At 57.2% G+C, this 21,512-nt stretch overlaps 1 protein-coding gene across 1 annotated transcript; it reads right to left on the bottom strand.

The window, feature by feature from the left end:
• Positions 1-91: 91 nt before the first annotated feature.
• On the bottom strand, positions 92-20,358 carry ZNRF1 (zinc and ring finger 1). The gene is made up of 5 exons (XM_054078693.1): positions 19,656-20,358; positions 2,382-2,477; positions 1,607-1,712; positions 1,405-1,495; positions 92-1,268 (listed from the first exon to the last, which is right to left on the bottom strand). Exons 1-4 carry the CDS (start codon positions 20,101-20,103, stop codon positions 1,438-1,440), a joined length of 708 nt encoding a protein of 235 aa, XP_053934668.1. The 5' UTR covers positions 20,104-20,358; the 3' UTR covers positions 92-1,268; positions 1,405-1,437.
• Positions 20,359-21,512: the final 1,154 nt, after the last annotated feature.

Below are 21,512 nucleotides of genomic sequence, written 5' to 3'. Positions count from 1 at the left end.
CAGTGAAATAAAATAACAGTGAATATTTTATTGAACATTGTTTTAATACCATATCAAAACACCTTGACTAATGAAGGAAGCTCCCCCCAAGCTCTGAACTCTTAGTTTTTTTCCCCTGTTTTTTTCTTTAATATATAAATACAGAAAGGTTTCCCGCAGGGGCACGGCCACCGGCAGGGGAGGTCTCACCAATGAAAATGCGCCCGCCGCACCGGGAAGGGACAGGGATGGGCGGGGAGGGCATAGCTTGGCACCTCCGGCAAAGCCACCCCCATGGCCAGGGGCAGCCGGGGTGGCCATTGGGGGCCTCACCCCGTGCCCTCCTTGAAAGGTTCGACTCAAAGGCGATGGAAAGAAAGAGGGTGGGCAGTTTTGGCAAGAGGAGCCCAGGAGGGGCGGCGGGGATGCTGCGGCTCTCCAGTCTCTGAGTGGTTATAGCTGAGTTAAAGAGTGACCAGTCTGTAAACATCACTGGGGCAGGGAAGCTCAAATCGAAGAACACGCCAGTCAACACGAAGCTTCAGTTGTGGTTTGTTTTTTGTTGTTTTTTTTTTTTTTTTTTTGTCGGTTTTCTCTTTTTTTTTCTTTTTTTCCTCTTTTTCTCTTTTTTTCTCGTTGTAAACACTTGAAAGACGGACTCCTGTGGCTCAGCAGGGGGGAGCATGGCCCCGCTCCTGGCATGGGGCAGAGTCCTTGTCTCACACTGCCGGGACGGGGTGGAGATCTCCAAAAGGGAGATGGGAAAGAGGAGAAAATTCCTATTTAGTCAGTGCAAAAAAACCGAGCAGAGCCCCCGGGCAAGTCCGGGTGGGAGGTGGGGGGGTTGCCGGTGAGAAATGCCACGTGCTCCGTTTGGCCGGCTGTCCCCCGGCAGCACTCCCCTTCGTTTTGGGGAGAAAAGCCAAACATCATGGCAGGGTTTCGGCCAAGGCTGTCCCTGGGGCCTCCCTGGCAGGCAGAGATCTCCTGGTGACCAGCGGCTGTGGAGGGGAGAGTGGGTCGCTCCGCTTTTCTCACACTGTCTTCTGGATGTTTCTTTTTGTTTAAAACTTTTAAATTAAAAAACAAACAAACAAACAAAAAAAACAACCCCAAAACCAAAACAAATAAAAATAATAAAATAAAAGAAAAAAATCCGCTGTTGTCCCAAGTGGATTCAAGTTTCTGGGTTTTATTTTTGTCTTCTTGAGGAATTTAAAGTCAGCCCGAAACTCCAGGTGGGGCAGGGGGGACGGGGAGAGGAGGTACAGCAGGTATAGCAAGGTGCCCTGCAAAAGCAGAGAGACAATTCCAGGTGAGAAGCAGGAGCCACGGCCACCCCATCCCACCCTGTCCTCCCCTCCTGGCCCAGGATTTAAACCCAGCATGGATGAAGGACACTGGAGCAGCCCAGCTGCAGCTTACCTTAGAGAGAAGTCAGCAAGCACGCCCGGCGGGTCAATCAGAAGGATGCTCTGGGCAAGATCTGTTCACTTCAAACCATGAGTCTATACAGCTGGAGAGAGGAGAGCATGTCACCACATGACAGCGCACCGCTGAGCCTGGGGATGTCCCCACGTGTCCCCCTGCCACCCACCTGGCCACGTCCCCTCACGCACAGCAGTACCTTTTGTGATAAATGCAGAGGCAGGGCAGCCTGGCTATCGTGTCCCCCTGCAGCAGCTCCTCCAGGCAGATTACGCACTCACCGGCGTCCTTGGTCAGTACGTCATCTGGGATGGGAGGAGAGGGCAGCGGTGAGACACGGTCCAGCATGGTGTCCCCCTTCCCAGGGTGGAGGGGAACCCACGGCCACTGCTGTGGATGCAGCTGGGATGGGGCAGCAGTGCCGGCAAATGCTGGCAGGAGACTGGGGTGGAGGCACAGGGTGGGAAATGGGGCTGGGGTGGCTGCAGCAAACACACCCCTACACCCACCTTCCAAAAAAGCACCATGAGGAGGGCTGAGCATCACTCTCCCATGAGTGGTCAGGAGACAGGATGGGAGATACAGGAGCTTGCAGACCAGTGCTCAGCCCAGTAACCCCCACTGCCAGCAAGGAGGGGAGGAAAGCAACAACCCTTCAGAGGGGCTGCCCAGGCGGACACATCCCCTGCCGTAACCAGGCAGGCTCTCTCCAGCACGGCACAGGGCAGTGAGCGCCACGGTGAGGGGACTGTGTTACAACGGGTCCCAAGGCAAAAGCAGCAGGGTTGAGCCTGCTGAGGGAGCGGAGCAGGGACTGTGAGCTGCACCAGTCTGCTGGAGCACAACCCTCTTGGCAAGCCCAGCCAAGCCGCCTGCCTGCACAGCCTGCAGAAAGTGTCTCTTCAGCCTGCCCAGAGCCACCCCAAGCCGGCAGGATGCCGTGTCCCCCACACAGCTTGGCTGCCAGCCCTTACCGTTGTAGGAGAGGCGAGGTTTGCTCAGACACATGATAAAGTGCATTTCCATCTCATCAGAAGCCACGGATTTGGAGCAAATGGGGCACTTGAAACCTGGAGGGAGAGCAGAGAGATGAGGTCTTAGCAAGGGGAGGAAGAGAAAAGTCCATCCTGCATCCCAGGGAGACGCCGAGGGCACGGCAGCAGGCAGCCCCTCACCTGCCGCCTGCATGGTGGCACACACCCCACGCCGCGCTCGCTGGGCATCCTGTGCCAGCCACCCGCAGCGCCAGCGTGGGGGACGGCCACCAGACAGGGGACAGCCGCCCGAGCTGGCACGCCGGTTGTCCCTGTGCCTGCCGCACAGAGGGCACAGAGTGTGAGCCAAGGCAGCACACACGTGGCCATCAGCTGCTGTTGGGCCTTAAAGGGCGAGGAGCAGCCTGGGGCACGCAGCAACTCACAGATGGCAAGTGCATTGGCACGTCCCTGTTCCAGGACAGTGCCGTCCCTGCTGCTGTAGCTCAGCCCCACATGGCTGAGTCACAAAAGATGCAATGAAGGAGGTTTTTCTGTAGAGACACAGCAGAGGATGGCCAAGCTGGATCCACAAGCCATAACCGCTGTTTTCTCCAGCTTTTTGCAGGAGCAAGGTGGGTGCTCATCAACCCAACGTCTGCAGATGGGCCCAGGAGTAGGTGCGCTCCACAGGCTGATGTCCCAGCTCAACCTTGGCCCTGCCTTGTCACCCAGACCTGCCTGGTGACCTGGACTCCTGGGGGAAGCTGGCCATGACGTCCAGAGCTGCTCTGCATCCTTCCTTGGGTGTGAGGATGGGGCCCAGCTGGTGCCAGGGTGTCACACCAGTGCCACTGCCTGCTTGACCCATGCACACCGTCATGGCATCGTACCCAGCACCATGGTGTGAAGCTGCCCCAGTCCCAGGTTTCCACGCCCCAAACCCCCCAGGATCAAATCCCCAACCAGCTCTGCAGGTCACCGGCCCGGGACTCCCTGCCCTCCCACCACAGCCAGCTCAAGACTGTGCCCAGTACAGGGGGGCTCAAGCCAATGCAGCCAAACATGTGCGTGCCACCATGGGCTCGCACCAGGATATCTAGCAATTCCCTGCCTGCAGAGAGGGAGAGGGTAATTTAAGGATCTGTCTTCTAAAAGCAGATCAGGTTTGACTGCAGTGCCACTTAAGAGCTTTCTTCATATATATGCAAAAGCTGCTCAGGAAAGAAGAGAAAAGGAACGTACACAAATTATCTAAGGATGAATCAGGTTCTTGCTTGCTGACACAGAGATGTGGCGAGGGCACTTTTTTGCTTCTTGGAAGGGAAAAAGTGCAGGTGGATTTAAGGGGAGGCAGCTCAGACCTCTGCCATGCAAACAGCCAGGATAACTCCTCGACACCTGCGTGCTCTCTCATTAGCAACAGTGATAAGTACAGATTACTTCCCAGTTCTTCAGATGAAAGACTATGCCCGGGATGTGAACTCTGCCCCTCTAGAGGGTGCTTATTTCCCAGGAGGACACAACAAGGACAAACATCATGGACTGGGGGAGGGACTGGCTCTAAAGGGACCTGCTAAAACAAGGAGCCCTCGAGCCTAGAGTCCCTCCGGCAGTGTGCCACCACAGGGAGCCGCGGGGTCTCCACTGCATGTCCAGCCCATTTGCACCAAGCCCCAGCCAAAAGGACAGTGCCCATAGCTGGAGCCTCGCAGGCAGCAGCACCAATCTGCCTCCTCCTCTTCAGCCTAATTTTACTCTTGACCGATTTATACCTTGTGGCAGCAGTGCCCATTAGCTGAAAGAGCTGCTTTTTTTTCTCCTCCCAAGTGTTTACCAGCCTAGTGTATTTATAGAGCAGGCTCAGATAGCCTCCCAGCCTGCCTGCTGCAAGACCCAACTCGCCTCCCCTTGCGAGACACCTTCCCCGTCCCCTGGCTCCCCTGGCAGCCCGCCTGCCCCCGTCCCTGCCTGAACCGATCCTGCTCCAAGGCAGATGATCTGCCAGCACAGTGCACGCCGGTTCCTACCGGAGAAGCTCCGGAGACTCGTTTCCAGCAGCGAGTCTCTGGAATGGGGTGGCTGCAAAGGGCTCCCTTTGAAAAGATGTTTTGGCTGTGAACTTTGTGTCAGGGCAAGGGATTTGCAGAGGTGAGGGACCATTCCCGCGCATTCCTGGGAAGACCTCATTTTCTCCAGTCCCCCCTTTTTCTGTGCCAATGTGTTATTTTAAACAGCTGCCCCAGATCTGCCAGCTCTGGCAGCACCCAAAGGGATCGTACAACACGTGCAACCAGGGCAAAGGGAGAAAGCCCTGGCTGTGAGTGCCGGGCTGCTGGGGAAGAGCAGGGCCCTTTGCAGGCTCTGGTGAGCGGCTGTTGTCGTACCCCTGGGCCTCTTTGCTAGCTGGAGTAGCTTTAGCGCGTTTATAAATAGCCAGCACAAACAGCCATCACGCTCCCGGGCAGCTGCCTGGGGGATAGGGACCCCCAGAGCCACCACGCAAGGACACGGGGCCATGGCGCAGCCGCAGGTGCTCGGGCTCTGGCCCCAGCGTGAGCAGGGCGTGCTCCAGGCACAGACGCTGGCGGCTGCGTGGAGCCAAGCGCAGAAGCACACACGCTTTCCTTGCTCTGCATTTCACAAGATGGAAGGTGTGTGGGGGTGGACCTAAAATGATGAAAATGCAATCGCATAAATTCCTGGGTCTGAGCAGGAGCCGGCGTGGAAAGGCCCCTGGGGCAGGGGGGCCGCTCTGCACCCCAGCTGTCAGCACGAATACTTGGCATTGCAAAACCAGCTGCCGGCATCCCCCTCCCCGGAAGCTGCCAGTGGGAAAGGGGAGGCAAGGAAGGGGCTCGGGCTCTCCTGCCCCCTTCTCTGAGTGTCCTTTGGGAGAAGGCGGCGGATGGAAAACCAGCGAGGTCAGGTGACAACCTGAGAGCGGCAGGCGCTGAGCGCGATGGCTCAGAGCATCCCTCTGGGGTTGGGCCCAGCGCTGGGCCAGCCTCTCCAGGCCATGGGATTTTCCACATTCCCCGAAATCCCCGTTAATTTATCCTGCCTAAGCTGCCAGCCCAAGCGACGCAGGAGATTACATTTTGACAGCTGCTCATGGAAAATTCAGCTCCCTCCCTCCCTCCTCCTCCTCAAGCCCTTTCCGCCCTCCTCCCACATGCCTAAAAAAATGACTGAGAGGAAGGGCCCAGATATTCCTCCTCGCCTGGGCCTCCCACACCTGCAGGGAGGCTCGGGAAATGCTCCAGGGAAAGGCCATGGACCCTTCCTCCTTCCAAGGCACTTGGGGCATGTTAAATCCGAAGCCACAAGCAGAGATGTGCAGGCAGGCAAGAGCTCTTGCCAGGAGCAAGCGAGGAAGAGGAAGGTGCAGTGGGAAGTGAGGTGGCCTGGAAAGGCAGGTTCAAATCCAGACCTGGACTCTTGTATCCTGCAGGAGACTGAGAAAGCCAAGGGCTTTCCAGGGCTGTGCGACACACATTGCCGGGTGATTTCATCTCTCCAATAGCTTGGTCTAGAAATCGGGAGCAAGCAGTGCTGGTGCTCTCCAGGGGCTACTGCCCTCTGAGTATTTTTAGGAAGGTTACATGTTTAATTTTAGAAAGCTGGGCAAAGCAGGGCTGGGAACCTCTGAAAATCTCCATCAGGTCCAGTGCAAGCTGAAAAAGCCCCATGGTTAACCCTCATGGTGCCAAAAGCACCATCATAGGCTGCTGAGGCTTTGGTGGTGGTGGAAGGGTCAAGACACATCTCCAACTCAGCAGTAACCATCTTAAACACAGCTGCTTCTGAAGCTGGGGTAGCAAATTTCCATCATTTGTGCCTACAAGTGATATCCACAGCAATCTGCATGGCTTAGGAAGCTACTGAGCGCTACAGCAGAGTCAACCACCCCACGTCCTGCAACTGGAAGTGGCTGCTCCCCTCGAGGATGGGCAACGCAGCATCCACAGGAGCTGCAACCCCATCCCTGACAGCAGGGAAAGGCACGTGCCAGGTCTGTATTCACTCGCCAAACCCTCCACTAGCTTGGTGTGCCCCCAGACAGACTGCTTGCAGGCTATGGTGCCACCAGGAGACACGGCATCGCCGTGGAGCAGTAGGAGATCCTGGCTCTATCTCTAGCAGACGGCCAAAACACACCTCCAGTGACAGGAGGAAGATGCTAGTGGGGGATGACGAGCCCTTAAGACAGAGGGAAGCAGCAGCCCAGGCACAAACAAGCAAGTACAACCCAGCAACCCACCCCATGGTGATGAACATTCACTGAAGAGATCCCAGGCTGTCCAGGACCCCGCTACCACTGTGGGATAAACCAGAAGCCCTGAGTGCAGGAGCAGCCCCACAAACTCTTCAAAACACAACCATATCAGGAGGGATCTCTCTCCAGCCGCTCGGCCACCCCGTGAGACACCCTAAGCATCTGGGAACTCACGGGTTAGCCCCAGGCTGCTTGATGTCCACAGGAGATCTGGAAACCTCAGCTGCACAGCCCATCTCCATGTGTCCAGAGAATGTCCTGAGCCTCTGCTTCACATCAGGTGAGGATGAGGCCGAGCGGAAGATAAATACAGGGAATATTTGGTCCAAGCATGCAGCTGAAGCAGAGTTCTGGTGCTTCCTCCTTGCTGAGCAAACTCTGAGACTCCCACGTCCTCCCATGCCTTCCTTGACATCACCAGCTGAACCAGGACCAGGTGGATGCTGGAAGAGATGGGTCACTGGACATGGTATACGGGGTGCACAAAGCACACCTCCAGCACTTGACCATCACAGGGATCCAGTAGCTGAAGCCCTGCAGGGGTGTCCTCTTCTAAGAGTATCACCCACCACAGAAGTGATGTTTACCAGGCTCTGAGGAATGCAGCTGGCGATGCTGCCTCGCACGAGGGCCAGGAGGCTGCTTGCAGCTGCACCAAGGACCTGTCCCACCAAGGACCACGTTCCCTCTGCCAGCAAAGCACTTGCACTGAGTGCTTGGAGGCCAGGGCACCCAGCAGGATCAGCCCTGCACCCCCTTCCTCTTGCAGAAGGAAGCAGCACCAGCTGCACAGACAGATGCAGGAGCCGAAACCCAACATAGCCCTGTCACCTGCTGCCCCGGCAGGACACAAGGCCCCGGGCAAATATCACGATGGTGCTCGGCTGTTGTGCAGCACAAGGGTTGACACGAGCAGGGACACGTAGGCAGGAAGGAGTAAAGCACTTAAGCTGCCTCATTTGCCAGTTCCAAAGATGGGCGTCCTTCCTCCGGATTCAAGGCTGCAGGGAGGTGGGGACAGCACAAAGGATGGGTCCAGGGTGGAAACAGGACATCCCACCTTCCTGGAGGCAGGGCAGGAGGATGCCAGCCCCAGATATTGACCAAACAGCAGGACCTGGTGAGGATGGGACATCCCTGGATGGCAGCGCTTGGAGAGATCCCCAACAGAGCAGGCTGCTGCCTCAGCAGAGGGATGGTCCTACTCCATCCCCATGCCACCCCACTGTTTCCTTGCCGATTGAGTCAGTTCAGCTGGCTGAGCTGAGAGAAAATAGATGTTTGCAATGTGAAGCAACAACCCAATAAGGAGCCGCTTCTGCACAAGGCCAGGTTTTACAAGATCTAAAAAAAGCTGTCCCTGCTTCACAGTGGCTCCTGGCAAAAGTCCCCGTGCTGCAGGTGTTTGGTGTCAGGCCGGCCACACACCAGCCAGGGTGGCAGGGACGTGCCATGGGCCCTGAAAGCAGCCACAGCCAGCACCGCCCTCGTGCTCAAGGCATCAGGTACTGGAGATGCCCCTGTGTGCTCCTACCCAACTCAAGCCAAAAAGAGGGGACTCAGCAGAAAGGAAGTATTGGAGCTCTAGGTGGGATGCTGGAAAGCTGCTCGGGCCAGAGAGATGCAGGACTGGAAGTGGAAGGGCTGCGTGGCACCACACATAGCAGCCCAGGGCTGGCTTGCTGCAAGCCGGGAGGCAGAATGTTTTTTTTTAGCCAGCTGGTTTCTTATGGGGGCGGTGGGGGAGGACAAGAAGAAGGAGAACAGATTGCAATACTAGGGCTGAGGAAAGCCGGAGAGTAAGGAAGGGCCAGGATACATGAGAGAGGGACCCCCAGAAGGACATTTGCTCCAGAGTGCCCAAGGACATCAAGACACACCAAAATCCCTACAAGATACTTCCAACACAGCCCACAGACACCAAGAAGCAAGAGGTGAAGAAGCCTTGGCTATGTGGTCACAGGACATCCAGAGCCACTCTCCTTGATCCTCAGGGAAAATGTGCAAACAGCCTCTGCACTCCAAGCACCCCCTGCCTGTTGCTGTTTGATTTCTGCCCCTTTCATGGCTGCAATTGCAATTTTGGAACAGAAGTACCTACACTACAGGTAAAGAGCATCTCCCTCCTACAGGCCTGGCTCTGCTGCAGGATCAGTTCCCCCAGACCTGGCTGAGAAAGGCAACTTCCCGGGGTCACCCTGCCTTCCAGCTAGTCCTAGTTTACTGCAGAAACACTCCCCCAGCCGCTGGGAATGGGCTTCATAAGGAAGAGTGTGTATCCTAAAGCTAATTTTAGCATTCCAGAGAACAGCAAAGTGAAGCAGAGGGTCCTGGGCGACAGCCCAGCAAAGGCATTAACACCTTAGACTCCTGCCTTGGGCTGCAGCGCTTGAATTTACTGAGTTACGAGCTCATTCAAGGCTCCTGCTGCCAGTCTGGGGCCACCTCATTGCAAAGGAGAGCTGCAGGGGTGCCCAGAGCTGTCTCCCCACCTCTCAAGGGGTGCTCAGCGTTTCAAATTCACTGACAAGAGAGGAGAGAGATGCTGCAGGCATACCTGGGAGTTTCCAAAGGGTTTGCCAGTGTGCCTATTTTTTTTCCTCCCAAATGTTCCTATTGCAAAGGAGGAAGGCCAGGCACAAGTCCTGCTGCAGGCAGCAATCATTCACAAGGTGCAGGGAGCCGACAAGGCAGTTGGGAGGTGCCAAAACAAAGGAGTGCAGGGGATCCTCCGGCAGCACAGTGGGATGTAGTGACTGGGACATTAAAGCCAAAAGGGAGAGTGTTGGATGCTTCCGTTTGTCAGGGGCTAGGAGGGAGTAGTGAGGAAACGTCACGCGGGGACCAGCGAGGTGAGTCACTTGTGACTAACCCATCTGCTGGGGAGGCACCCACAGAGGCCCCACCACCAGGCTCCAGCTGCTGCCAAGCTGCCAGAGGAACTCCCGCTTTTGGAAAGGCTTAAGTGCAAAAGCCTGACGTGAACCACTCCCAAACGCAACCGGCTCTGAGCTGGTGGGATGAAGTGGCAGCTCCCTGGCTACCTCCCTCCTGACTCCCGGGTTTTTCTGAAGTTGAAAACTCATGCCTTGATGCTGCTGTGCCTCAGCTGATCTCACTGGGAGGATGAAGGGACACTCCAGAGACACATGATGACATGCCTCAGCTTCGTTACACTGGCAGAGGGAGCAGAGCCCAGCACTGACCTCATCCACGTACTCCCTCCTGCCGGGAAGTGATCTCAGCTGGCTCCTGGGACACCTCCTCCCCGGGCATCCCATGGTAGCACTGCAGGAACAGAGTGGTGGAAGATCATACATGGCACTCTGTGTCTGGGCCGCAGGACAACCCACTGGCAGGAGTTTCTGAAGGTATGAGCACCCCAGGGTGTGTGTGAAGGGCAGAGCGCTGCTTTTCAGGATAGAGAAAGGGCAATTTGGATGTAGCTTGAGACAAACAGAGTGCAGAAGGGACACAGAAAACTGCTCCCACATGCAGTGCATGGCTGGGAAACACGGCCAGTCAACGCTCATTGTTTCTGCAGGAATAAAGACACCATTGGATAAAATCCTAGGGAAGAGCACACTGCAGAGCAAGCCCTAACCTCACCTGTCCCTAGCATGGATGCACAGCGGAGAGCATCTCCCTGCTCCCCAGCAGGGTCTGCAGGTGCTGAGGGATACCCAGGAAATGCCCCACGCTACCAGGACAGCAGGAAGAGGAAAAGTGGGGTGCAGGCCTCTGCTGTGCACAGTGTGGGAGGGGAGGGATGCTCTACAACACTGAACTGCCCAGCCAGGCAGCACAAGCACCCTTTCTCCGGCCAGAGGCTGGGGTTTGGGAGATATCCCCATGCTGGGGATGGGGCCACGCTGCATAACTTGCCCTCACTCCAGAGCAGCCCTACCCCACACGCTTCCCAGATGCCTTCACAGCATAGTGGTGGCCAAGAGACAGAGCCAGTCTTCTGCAGCTCCAGGAGCTGAACCTCAGAAACACAAAGCATGACACCTCATTGGAACAAATCCCTTAGCGTGGGGCGGGGTCTGCCCACACCAGATGCTGCTAGCAGAGGCAGGAGCAGCTGCACACAGGTAGGAACAACCCTGCCTGGCTGTCCCACCATCTCTGCTCCTGCCTCCCCTTCACTTCAAGATGTGCCACCCTTGAACTTGGGAAGGGCCGAGCTGTCTCACAGCCAGCAGCCCCTGGGAGCGGGAGGGAGACAGTGGGGCTGCAGATGACAAAAACCCCAGCTATGGGATTTCAAACTCTCTCTTTGCCAGGAGAAAGGAAAAAAAGAACAAGGTAGCACCCAGAGGAGCCCAGTGTACACCCTCTTCCAGAGCTGGGCAGGACCTTGGGAAGGAGAGTCCTCCCTGGCCACAGGGCACTGTCTGCTTTGTACCTGTCCACAGGGAACAAAAAGAAATCAAAGGAATCTACATCCACTCTCACAAGGGTAAGATTGAAGCAAATATAGCAGACTTCAAGGGCTATGAAATCAACGTTGCAATAAATAAGCAGGTGAACAAAAGCAGCAAGAGCCAGGTGGGGACAACACAAAACGCCGAGGTGGCTCAGACAGGATGCTCAGCTTCATCCCATCCTGCTCAGCGCCAGCTTAACAGACGGCTGGCCCCAAAACTGACCCCAACCCATATGGACTCGACCTCCCCACAGATGGCAATTTAAACCATCTGGCTAGTGGCAAACTCCCCCCTGCATTTTCCATCGCTGCAGATGTACAGGCCTCGGACGTATGGATTGAAAAGTGGATCTAATTTCCCTGCAGCACTTCTGATGAAACACCGCTCCATCGCCTTGCAGGGAGAGCTCCCAAACGAATTACTGCAATTACCCTGGCATCAGGAGAAACTGCAGGTTTTCCCTCACTGGCGACAAAGCCTTCTCCGAAAAAAACAATCCCCCAAACGCCCACCAAACCAAGCTGTCTGGGATGTGGAGAGGCGAGCCCCTGACACCACCCTCGAGCTGCTGAGCTGTGATCGGAGAAACACACCGCCACGGTGAAAGCCGAGGGGAGAATGAAGCCAGCTGCTTTTCAAGGCGGCAACAGGCAAAGAGGCACAGAGGATGCGGAAACTCCTTAAGGCCAGCAGCCCTGTCCTGGGAGGAAATAAAATGCTGGGCAGGGATGTGGGACAGGGGAAACATCACTCTGTTCTCCTGCCTGACTGCTGCTTTCCTTCTCTTGCGTTGCAGGCAGCTGGCCTCTAAAAATACCCACTATTGTCAGGCCGTCCTGCCTGCTAGGGCCAGGAAACAGCTCTGAGTGGCTTTCAGCTCAATTCTTCATCTGTGCCCTTGTGTTTCTTGTCCCTGCTCTGCCTGACTGGGATGGTGATGGGAGCAAAATATTTGAAAAGTAAATCAGAAACACCACCAGTTAGAAGCTTTTCTGTCCATTCAGTAACGGTCTATTGAGCCAAGGAAAAAGGAGACATCCCAGCGTTGAACTGCAATGCATCCCAGCCCCATTTGCATGCCCGGTGGGTGATGGTCTCTCAGGAACCATAGCCATGACCTGACAGCCTCAATGTACCAAGGGTGCTCACTGGGAATAGACAGTCCTGGAAAATGTCTGCTAGTGTTGTTAAAACCGGCAAAAGGGTAAATATTGCCACTGCATCTCTCTGCTCCTCTACAAAGAGCCACAAGACCGTTGCACAAGGTGCGTGGTCTTGTTTCCGTGCTGCTGCTGGGAGGCTCACAGCTGCACGAGTGTGCACGAGAGTGCAGAGAGCCAGGAATATCCCAAGCTAACTAGTCCCACATCCTCCGGAGCAGCACAATGCCACAGCTGTTCCAGGGTCTGCCCAGCAGCTGACAGCGGCCACCACAGCTCAGGTCTGTGGGGAAGGAAGGGAGAGAAGAGTCGGCTCCACTTCAGAGGTGCACTGCAGCCTGTCCAACAGTGGAGCATCATCCCTGCCAGCAAACCCTGTATCGAACCCCTCCAGCTGCCCAGGGACCCACCACTGGGACATGGGGAAGGAGAATGCCAGCGCCCAGTGATGCTTCTGCTCAAGCTCAGCCAGAAACATGCAACACAAACCTGGCAGCATGCAGGCACAGGGATGGCAGCAGGGAGCACCCAGGGACTGAGCCCCACGCCAGCAGCAGCACAAAGGACCTGCCTGCCAGCTCCTCAGCACTCACCGCGCACCCTCCTCAAACCCTGAGCTGTGTGGGACCCATAGCAGGCTGGAAAGCTAAACCACACGAAGAGAAAAGCAGCCCCTGTCCCCCACCACAGGCGCTCCCCTCCTCTGCCTGCAGTCCAGCAGGGCAGGAAACCCGCCAGCAGCCAGGCTCTGCCCATGGGAAATGCTGTGCACTGGCACGAGAAGAAGCCCCACGCCAGCAGAGCTTCCTGCAGCTGCACCTCCTGAGGGCCTCCCACCAGCAAACACAGAGCAGCAGCATTCGGTCCCCTGCAAGCGACGGCAGGAGCATCTCTGGGGGGAGACCCAAGCCCCCAGCGGGTTCGCCTGCATTTGAAAACTGCCCAGTGGGACCGGCATGAGCAAGATATCCAAGACCCAACTTGAACCACTCCTGCTCTGTCTGAAATGAAAAAATGAGCCCACCTCCACAGAAAAAGACTTGTTATACCCCAGTGCACAGCTGGGTAAAACACTGCATTGGGGCCTGCTGCTTTACAGCATCACTCAGCCACTTGTGCAAATCACTCACAAGCCCTTATGATTTCATTTTTTTAAGGGAACCAGGAGAAAACTAGGTCATATTTACTCAAACCCAAGTATTCGGCACATCTGGGGTTTCAGCGTAGCAGCAGAGGTGGCAAGATGCGCCTCGTGGCTGCCCACCGCCCGGCCGGGGTGCCACAGGGCCAGTTCCTGCAGAGGAAATTCATTCAGACAAAGAGCTATTTGCTGTCTGTCTGATTTGTCACACGTGAGATTGCATCGGAGGGAAAAAAAGCTTGGCTTTTTTTTATTTCTCCCCCCCCCGCCCCCAAAGTGGGTTTTTCTCCCTCCCTGCATTTCTCTTGAAATTAATTTTCGGCATTTAGCAACATTTTCCCATGACGCTCCGCGGCTCCCTTGGCCGGGCGCCAGCCCTGGTACTGCTCCTCCACCAAAGAGGTCTGCATCTGATTGATCCTCCGGCCAGCGAACGAGAGAGCGAGAGAGGGAGAGGGAGGGGAGGCGGGGGGAGAGGAGCCCTAACAGCACATTAATAAATAAGAGAAGCTTCACGGTTATTCCAGTCACCAGAACAAACATCTCAGTAAAACAAACCAGCATGGGATAAACTTACGGGCTGGGAAGACAGTCCCGGCTGGGAAGTGGGTCAGCCCGGGGAGCAGGAGAGCATCATTCTCAGCACCTCTGGAGCATACGGGTGCAGAGGGGGGAAGAGGGCACCCAGCTCCCCTGCACTGATTTACACCCAGGTTTAGAGAGGAGCAAGCCCAGCCAAGCCAGCCAGCACAGACAGCAATTAGTGCCTCACTCCCAGGCAAGGCAGCCAAGAGATTTCGAAGGGCACCAGTGTGGTAAGGCAGCGCAGTGACAGCCTGTGCTAGCTCTTGTTGCGGAGACTGAAGATAACTGCCACCACTGCTGGCTTCTCACGCACAACGCCAACGTTGACACACTTTAACTCCATCTCCAGGTGGCGGACTGATATGCATTAAAGCTGCCTTTGAAGCTCTCATCTTCGGGAGTGCTTCGTCCTTCCAGGGTAGCTGCTGCCTCTTCCCCAGCCCTGGGTGTACGCTGTCCTGCAACCGTCTTGGAGAAGGAAGAAGTGGAAGAGCAACCCCTCCAGACCCAGCGAGTCCTAAAGATGAATATCACGAGCCTGGGGAGTCATCAGGACCATTCCTGTGTGGCTTCCCAAGCAATCCACAGTGCTGGCAATGGTACGGGTGCCTGATCCAGATGCCAGGCACCCACCAGCACCAAACCCACTAAAAGATGGTTTGAGGAGAGTCTCCTGTGGAAATTTTGACTGGCAAACCCAGATTCACAATGGCAAGTTCCTGCAGGCCCTGGGGTGTCCTTCCCCTGTCCTAGCCCCTGCAGAGGTGGGAGGGAAGCACGGATGATGTCTGCAGGTTGAAAAGTTAGTGGCAGGAAAGTCTGGGCAGAAAGCAGACTCCCTCCAGCAGCCAGTTAGAATTAAGCCTTCTGGTTTTGGTGTACAGATTGCAATGGCAGCACTAGCTCAGGAGCAAGGATTGCCGAGCACCAGCAAGAAAAGGCTCAAGGTTTTAAGCTGCTGGAGCACAGCAAGGGAACTCTTGGGGGAGAGAGAGCGGACTGCCCAACAGAGGTGTTCACACACACCTTCAGCTCACCCTCCAACAAGCAATCCCTATTTCACATCCCGTACTCCAGAACCAGATCAAACAGCACTTCCAGCTTGTTTCACCCTCTAACTCTGCCTGGAGAAGGACTCAGCCCAGCACCCTGGCTACTGTCTCAGTGCCTGACACCCATCCATCTCCTCTAGGCTGGGTCCTACTGCTCTGGGCAAGGCACTGCTGAGAACACAGCAGCTCACCTGGCAAAGCAGACCTGCCAACCTTGCTGCTGCCAGCATCCAGCACAAGCTGCTTGTTTGGTCAGTGCATGGAAAGGCTGTGACATTCCCGATGGCTCTGCACAGGAAGATGAGCTAGGCATTTCCTTGGGCTAGCCGGCAGACAGGGAGATATGGATTTATTAGAGCTTCAAACACTCAAAGGCTTTGGGTGATGAGGGGGATTTCCAGATAAACTTTAAGCTACTTACAGACTCTGCAAACTCCCCGAGATCCTCTGATGAAGATGAATAACACGAGCAATACTAAGAGAACCACACAAAGCTGGAGACGTGGCGTTAAACCACACGTCTCCTTTTTCTCCCTTCTTCCTACTAGTCATGGCTTTCCTGAGAAGTCCTAGTAGTCACAAAGCTACACAGACAGAGTTGAGTACTACAGGCAGACTCCAGAGTTGCGAAAGATGTTGTGTCATTTTCCACCAGCGCAGGCCAGGAAGCAGATCTCAGAAACCCTGGGCAGACAGGGAAATCCCAGAGCAGTTTCAAGGGGAGCTGGAGGAGTTACGTCGTTTGTGTGGATGGTACATACATCCGGGAAAATCTCCATCAGGAAACAGGATCCACTGACCCACGGAGGTGCTGTCTGCTCGGAGACAGAGACAAGCCCCACCACAAAGGTGAGAGTTCCCTCTCCCACGTTGTTTGAAAGATGTGTTTAGGCTTTGCTATTCCCAAGAGCACAGCTCTCCTCCCCTGGCCTGGGAGGACCAGAGGCCATCAGGACACAACTGTTCCTGCTGTCCCTGTGCCCCAGCAGCCATGGCAAAGCCATGAGCGTTCAGCAGCAGGCTCTTCTCACCAAGCATCACATCTCACAGCACCCTAGATGAGGCTTTAAGCAGCCTGATCCAGCGGGAGGTGTTCCCGCCCATGGCAGCAAGGTTGGAATCAGATGAGCTTTTAAGGCCCCTTCCAACCCAACCCATTCTGTGATTCTAAGATATTCTGGCCCTAGGGACCACGTCATAGAATAGTTTGGGTTGGAAGGGACCTTAAAGATCATCTAATTCCAATCCCCCTGCCATGGGGAGGGCGCCTCCCACTGGATCGGGCTGCCCAAAGTCCCATCCAGACTGGCGTTGAACACATCCAGGGATGGGGCAGCCACAACTTCCCTGGGCAACCCATTCCAGTGCCTCACCATTCTCATGGTGAAGAAATTCCTCTTTCGCAACCTCCCTCCACACAGGCTTCCAGCGCAGCCCTCCTCTCTCCCTCCTGAGCACACCCGGCTCTTCTGCGAGCCTTTGACTGCAGAGAGGGGAAGGAGCTACAGCAGGGAGGGAGGAGAGCTCAGTCCACTCCAGCTCACTCCTCTAGGTCTAGGACGAGTCAGGTGAGCCATGAAGCAGCCGGAGAGGCACACAAAATCATCATCACAGACAAAGGGAGTGGTGAGGCGCAGAGCCTATCTGCACATTCCTGTTATCACGGACACTTTGCTGCAACAACAGCACCTTATCACCAGCGTTAAGCCAGGGCTCCTCACTGTCCCAGTGAGGTCCCCGCCAAGCCTAGGTTGCACTCCAAGGCGCTCAGCTCTTCCTCCAAACCCAAGTACTCCTGGAAGAGCCAGCCTTCCAAGCTTGCCAAGACTGGAACCATCCAGGCCCCAGGAGGCAGGAGGAAAGGGGCAGGCAGGGCAAGGATCCATTCTCCAGACCTGTCAGCCACAGAGCTTGGAGGTCTCCTCTCCTCAGAGCAGAACAGCACCTCGAGCAGATCCCTGGAGGCACTCATCCTCCTGAGTGGGTTAAGTGTGTCGGTGAGTGCCCTCATCCCCACCCTCAAGTCATCCTTCAAAGGGAGCAGGGACAGTCACGCGCAGCAATGTCAAAGCTCCTCTCCATTTACCGGAGCACTGCTGCTTCAGCACTTTCCGGTGGCTAATGGAGCGGCTCAGCGCCTCCAGAGGAGCGGGTCGATGGGGAAGCAGGGGGGAAAAAGCAGGTGGCTCCTGACCACCCTGCTACAACAGAAAAGTGGCAGATATTCCAGCAATCCTAAGGTGGCTTATTTCCCCTTCCCCTCACTCTCCAGATCCTCTTACACTAAGAGGAAGAACGCAAAAGTTTAACGAGTTTTCAGAACAGCTTTTAAGCATCCTCCACTCCTTTTGCTATTAATTAGCAACGAGGAAGAACCACCTCTGGGAGACGCTTCAGCACGGACTGAATGGCTCTCGCTGCTGCCCATGCGTGCTTTGGCACAGCTCAAACGCTCTCAGAGGGCCCCAAAAGAGGCATCAGAGAAACCCAGTTCTTGCCACGCTTCCCACAGCTTGCGGTGCCATCTTCCAAGGGCACCAGCTTTAACTTAGCAGCATAGCACTAACTTGGCAAGTGGTCGGAAAAAGCTCACTCCATTTTGCAGCCGGTTTATTTTTATGAGCAGGTTTTTGCTCTCAGCATTGCAGTTTAAGAACTCTCATTTAAGGTGATCGATACTCTCTGATCGACCACCTCTACGTACAGACCAGCTCCTGGCTCCAGTGCCAGCCTCAGCAGAAGGCTCCATGGCACTCATTCACACAGAGGCTTGTGCAATACCTGGAAGGATGCTGCACCATAGTTTCTTTCTGTGTTTAAAAAACAGAGCGGCGGCACAGCCTGCACAAGGTCACAGAGCAGGAAAGTTTGCAGAAGTGCTCAGTCCCGACTCCGGCACCACATGCTAGCCAGCTCCCTCCCTCCAGGGAGGACTGCAAGTGCCCGGCTTATCTAGATCAATAGGAACAGGACCCTGAGAGTTCTGTCACTGAGGGTGCAATGCGAGACACACAGTTTCAACCAAACCAAGATGAACAGCCCCCTGAAGACTTGGTAAAGGGGAAAAAAAATCTCAAGATGGAAGCAGGAAAATGGTCCCCACAAGCCTTGTTTTACACTTTGTTCTTGTCCCCTGGTTCAGTTTCAAGCCTTCCTGAAAATGACAATTGTCCCAAGGCTTATTACAAAATTCCCAGACCATGTCAGCATTTGCAAAAGGGCCGGGTGGGAGAGAAGTCCCAGACTATTCCAGGAAACACAAGGAGACATCCCTGAAACGACTTCCCCTCCAGTCAGGAAGGGAAGGGAGGACCTCCCACTTCGCTCCCCATACCCAGCCAAAACTAGGTCAGTGACACAGCCCTGCCTGCAGCCGGAGCTCCTCTCCAGACACCAGGACACCAGAAGGGTCCAGCCAGAAGGGTGATAATGGGGGCAAGCCCTTAGCCTGGCATCTTTCCTGCAAGAATGCCCCAGCCCTGTTAAAGAAGCAGGCAGTTCCTCTCCTGCTTCCTCCCTGGCTCTGCAACGGTGCCAGCTGGCTTGAATGAGAAAACCCACTTTGGCCTCTCCCTGGCCCTTTATCAGACAAAACAATGGAAAAAAATCCCCACACCTCACTTTCAAAGGCTTCCTCTGCCCCTTTCCCAGTTTCTAAGGCATGGGAACCACTATACCTGACCAGTGCACCCCAAACACCTTCAGAAGAGAAACAAGGAGCTCAGCCTAGTCTTCACACCCAAGGGCTGGAGCTACAGCATCCCTCATGCCCCAAACACCTTCAGAAGAGACACGAGAAGCCCAGCCCAGCCTTCAAAACACCTTGAACTACAGCACCCTCAGAGCACGTTCCCCCAAGTCAAGGGGCTGGGAGGTGCCACAGGCACTGCTTCACATCCCAGTGCCAAAACGTGTCCCTTCTAGAAAGCCTCCTCCCTCGACCTTGACACAGGTTGGTCCGGGTGCTCGCTCACCCACACCAGGGAGGGGATGGGGGTCCTTCCCTCAGGCTGGGCTCACTAGGGCTCAAACAGCCAGACAAGGGGGTGCATCCCGCCCTTCCAGTTGAACTGTGCCCATGGCCAAGCGGGGTGCATTCTCCCCTTCCCAACGCCCAGGGCCAATTGGGTGCATGCCCACAGCTGAGCGGGGTGCACATCCCCCTTCCCAGGTGAATGGTGCCCACAGCCAAGTGGGGTGCGTCCCTTCCTTCCCAGTGCCACGGGCCAAGTGGGATGCATCCCCAGCTCCCAGTGCCCATGGCTGAGAGAGCTGCATACCCATGGCCAAATGGGGTGCATCCCCCCTTCCCAGTGTTCAGGGCCAAGTGGGGTGCATCCCCTCCTTGCCAGTGCCCATGGCCAAGTGGGGTGCATCCCCCCTTCCCAGTGTGCATGGCCAAGTGGGGTTCATCCCCCCTTCCCACTGCCAAGTGGAGTGCATGCCCACAGCTGAATAGGGTGTATCTCTTCCTTGCCAGTGCCCATGGCCAAATGGGATGCATCCCCTCGTTCCTAGCACCCACACGACCAAGTAGGGTGCATCCCCTCATTCCCAGCGCCCGCGGCTGCCCCGGCTCCCAGGAAGCCCTGTATCCCCGGGAATGCCCCCGGGAGCCGCCACTCACCGCTGTGCGAGCTGAACCAGCGCGGTGCGATGTGCAGGGGCAGCGCATCGGCCAGCGAGGCCCTGGCGCCCAGGTACAGCATCCCGTCTCTATGGTGACCGCCTCCCGTCTCCTGGTAACCGTTGCCATGGGCGTACGTGGAGTCGGAGCCCTGGCCCCCGCCGCCGCCCGGGGCTCTCTCGGCCTCCCCCGCCGCCCTGGCCGCGTAGAGCCCGAACGGGGCGGCCGAGGGGTCCATGCCCATCCCGGCCACCGAGCTGACCGAGCGGCTGCGCAGCCCCATGGCCCCGCCGCCCGCCCGGTAATGGCCGAAGGGGGGCGGCCCCCCGCCGCCGCCACCGCCGCCGCCTCCGCCTCCTCCTCCCGGCGGCGGCACAGCGCTGTCATCCGTCGACACCCCCGGGAAGGGGCCCCTCGCCCGGGCCGCCGTGCTCTGCTTGCCCCCCATGCGGGCGCCGCCGGAGGGAGCCGAGCCGCAGCCCCCCCGGCGCCGCGGGGAGCGGGGGAGGCGGCGGAAGGAAGCGGGGGGGCGCGGGGGGGGCTACGGCAGCGAGGCCATCCCCGCCCCGGGCTGCCAACCGGGCACCGGGAACGGAGCGGCGGGGAGAGAGAGGGGGAGGGGACCGGGATGGGGGGGTAAGAGGATGAAGAGGGGACTGGGATGAAGGCGGGGGAGAACGGGATGGAGACGGGGGAGAGAGAGGAAGAGGATGCAGAGAGGGAAACGATGGGGGAAGGGGATCGAGGAAAGAGAGGGGACTGGGATGAAGGGGGAGGGCGGGGTGGAGACGAGGGAGAGAGAGGAAGAGGATGGAGAAGGGGGAGACGATGGAGGACGGGGATCGAGGAAGGAGAGGGGACAGGGATGGAGATGGAGGATCAAAGAAGGAGAGGGGAATGGGATGAAGGAGGGAGAGAGGATGGAGGAAGGGGATCGAGGAAGGAGAGGACTGGGATCGAGGTGAGGGAGAACGGGATGGAGGGAGGGGAAGAGGATGGAGGAGAGCGATCAAGGAAGGAAAGGCGACTGGGATGAAGCAGGGGGAGAACGGGATAGAGATGGGGGAGAGGATGGAAGGAGAGGGGACTGGGATGGAGGTGGGGGAAGAGAGGATGGAGGCGGGGGATCAAGGAAGGAGAAGGAAGGGGAATGGGATTAGAGGGGAACGGACCGGGATGAAGGTGGGGATCGGGTAGAGGGGAGGGGAAGAACGGGTTGGAGCAGGGGATGGGGGGACGGGATGGAGCGGGGCAAGGACCAGGATGGACGGGGAGAGGACGGAGGGAAGGAGGATACCGGGACGGAGAGGGGCGAGGGGGCGGGCGCCGGCCGGGGGCTCCGCCCGCCTCGCTGGAGCCCGGGGCGCGGGCGGCGATCAGCTGCGGCCCATGGGGCGGCGGGGGCGGCGCGGCTCCGCTGCGCTGGGCACGGGCTGGCTGCCGGCCGCCGCCTGGGTGCCGGGCGCCGCGCCGGAGACAATAGAGGCCAGCAGCACGCATGCTCCCGCCCCCGGCCCCCCCCCCCACCCCCGGCCCGCCGCCCTTAACCCCTGCGCTGCTGCGCGGTCCCCGCCGCGGCTGCCGCCACCGGGGCACGGGCGGGGCCCGGCTCCACCAAGCACGCACCGCGCTCCGAGGGGCCGACACAGCGCGAGGGGAGCCCTGCGAGCCTTGTCGGGGCAGCGGGACCCGCCCGGGCACTGCGGCCCCGCGGGCTGCTCGGGGCGCTGCACGCGGTGCGCTGGGGAAGAACGGGGGAGATGCAGAGGTGACTACATTTCCCAGCAGCCCCCACGCAGAGCCCACACATGGCGCATGCGCGAAGCCACCTGGAAAGGGTCTGCGTTTATGGACTGC

Source organism: Cuculus canorus, chromosome 13 (genome assembly GCF_017976375.1).
Source record: "Cuculus canorus isolate bCucCan1 chromosome 13, bCucCan1.pri, whole genome shotgun sequence".
NCBI classification, from domain to species: Eukaryota; Metazoa; Chordata; class Aves; order Cuculiformes; family Cuculidae; genus Cuculus; species Cuculus canorus.
The sequence above is the reverse complement of the archived record's forward strand: the minus strand, read 5'-3'. Positions and strand labels throughout refer to the sequence as shown.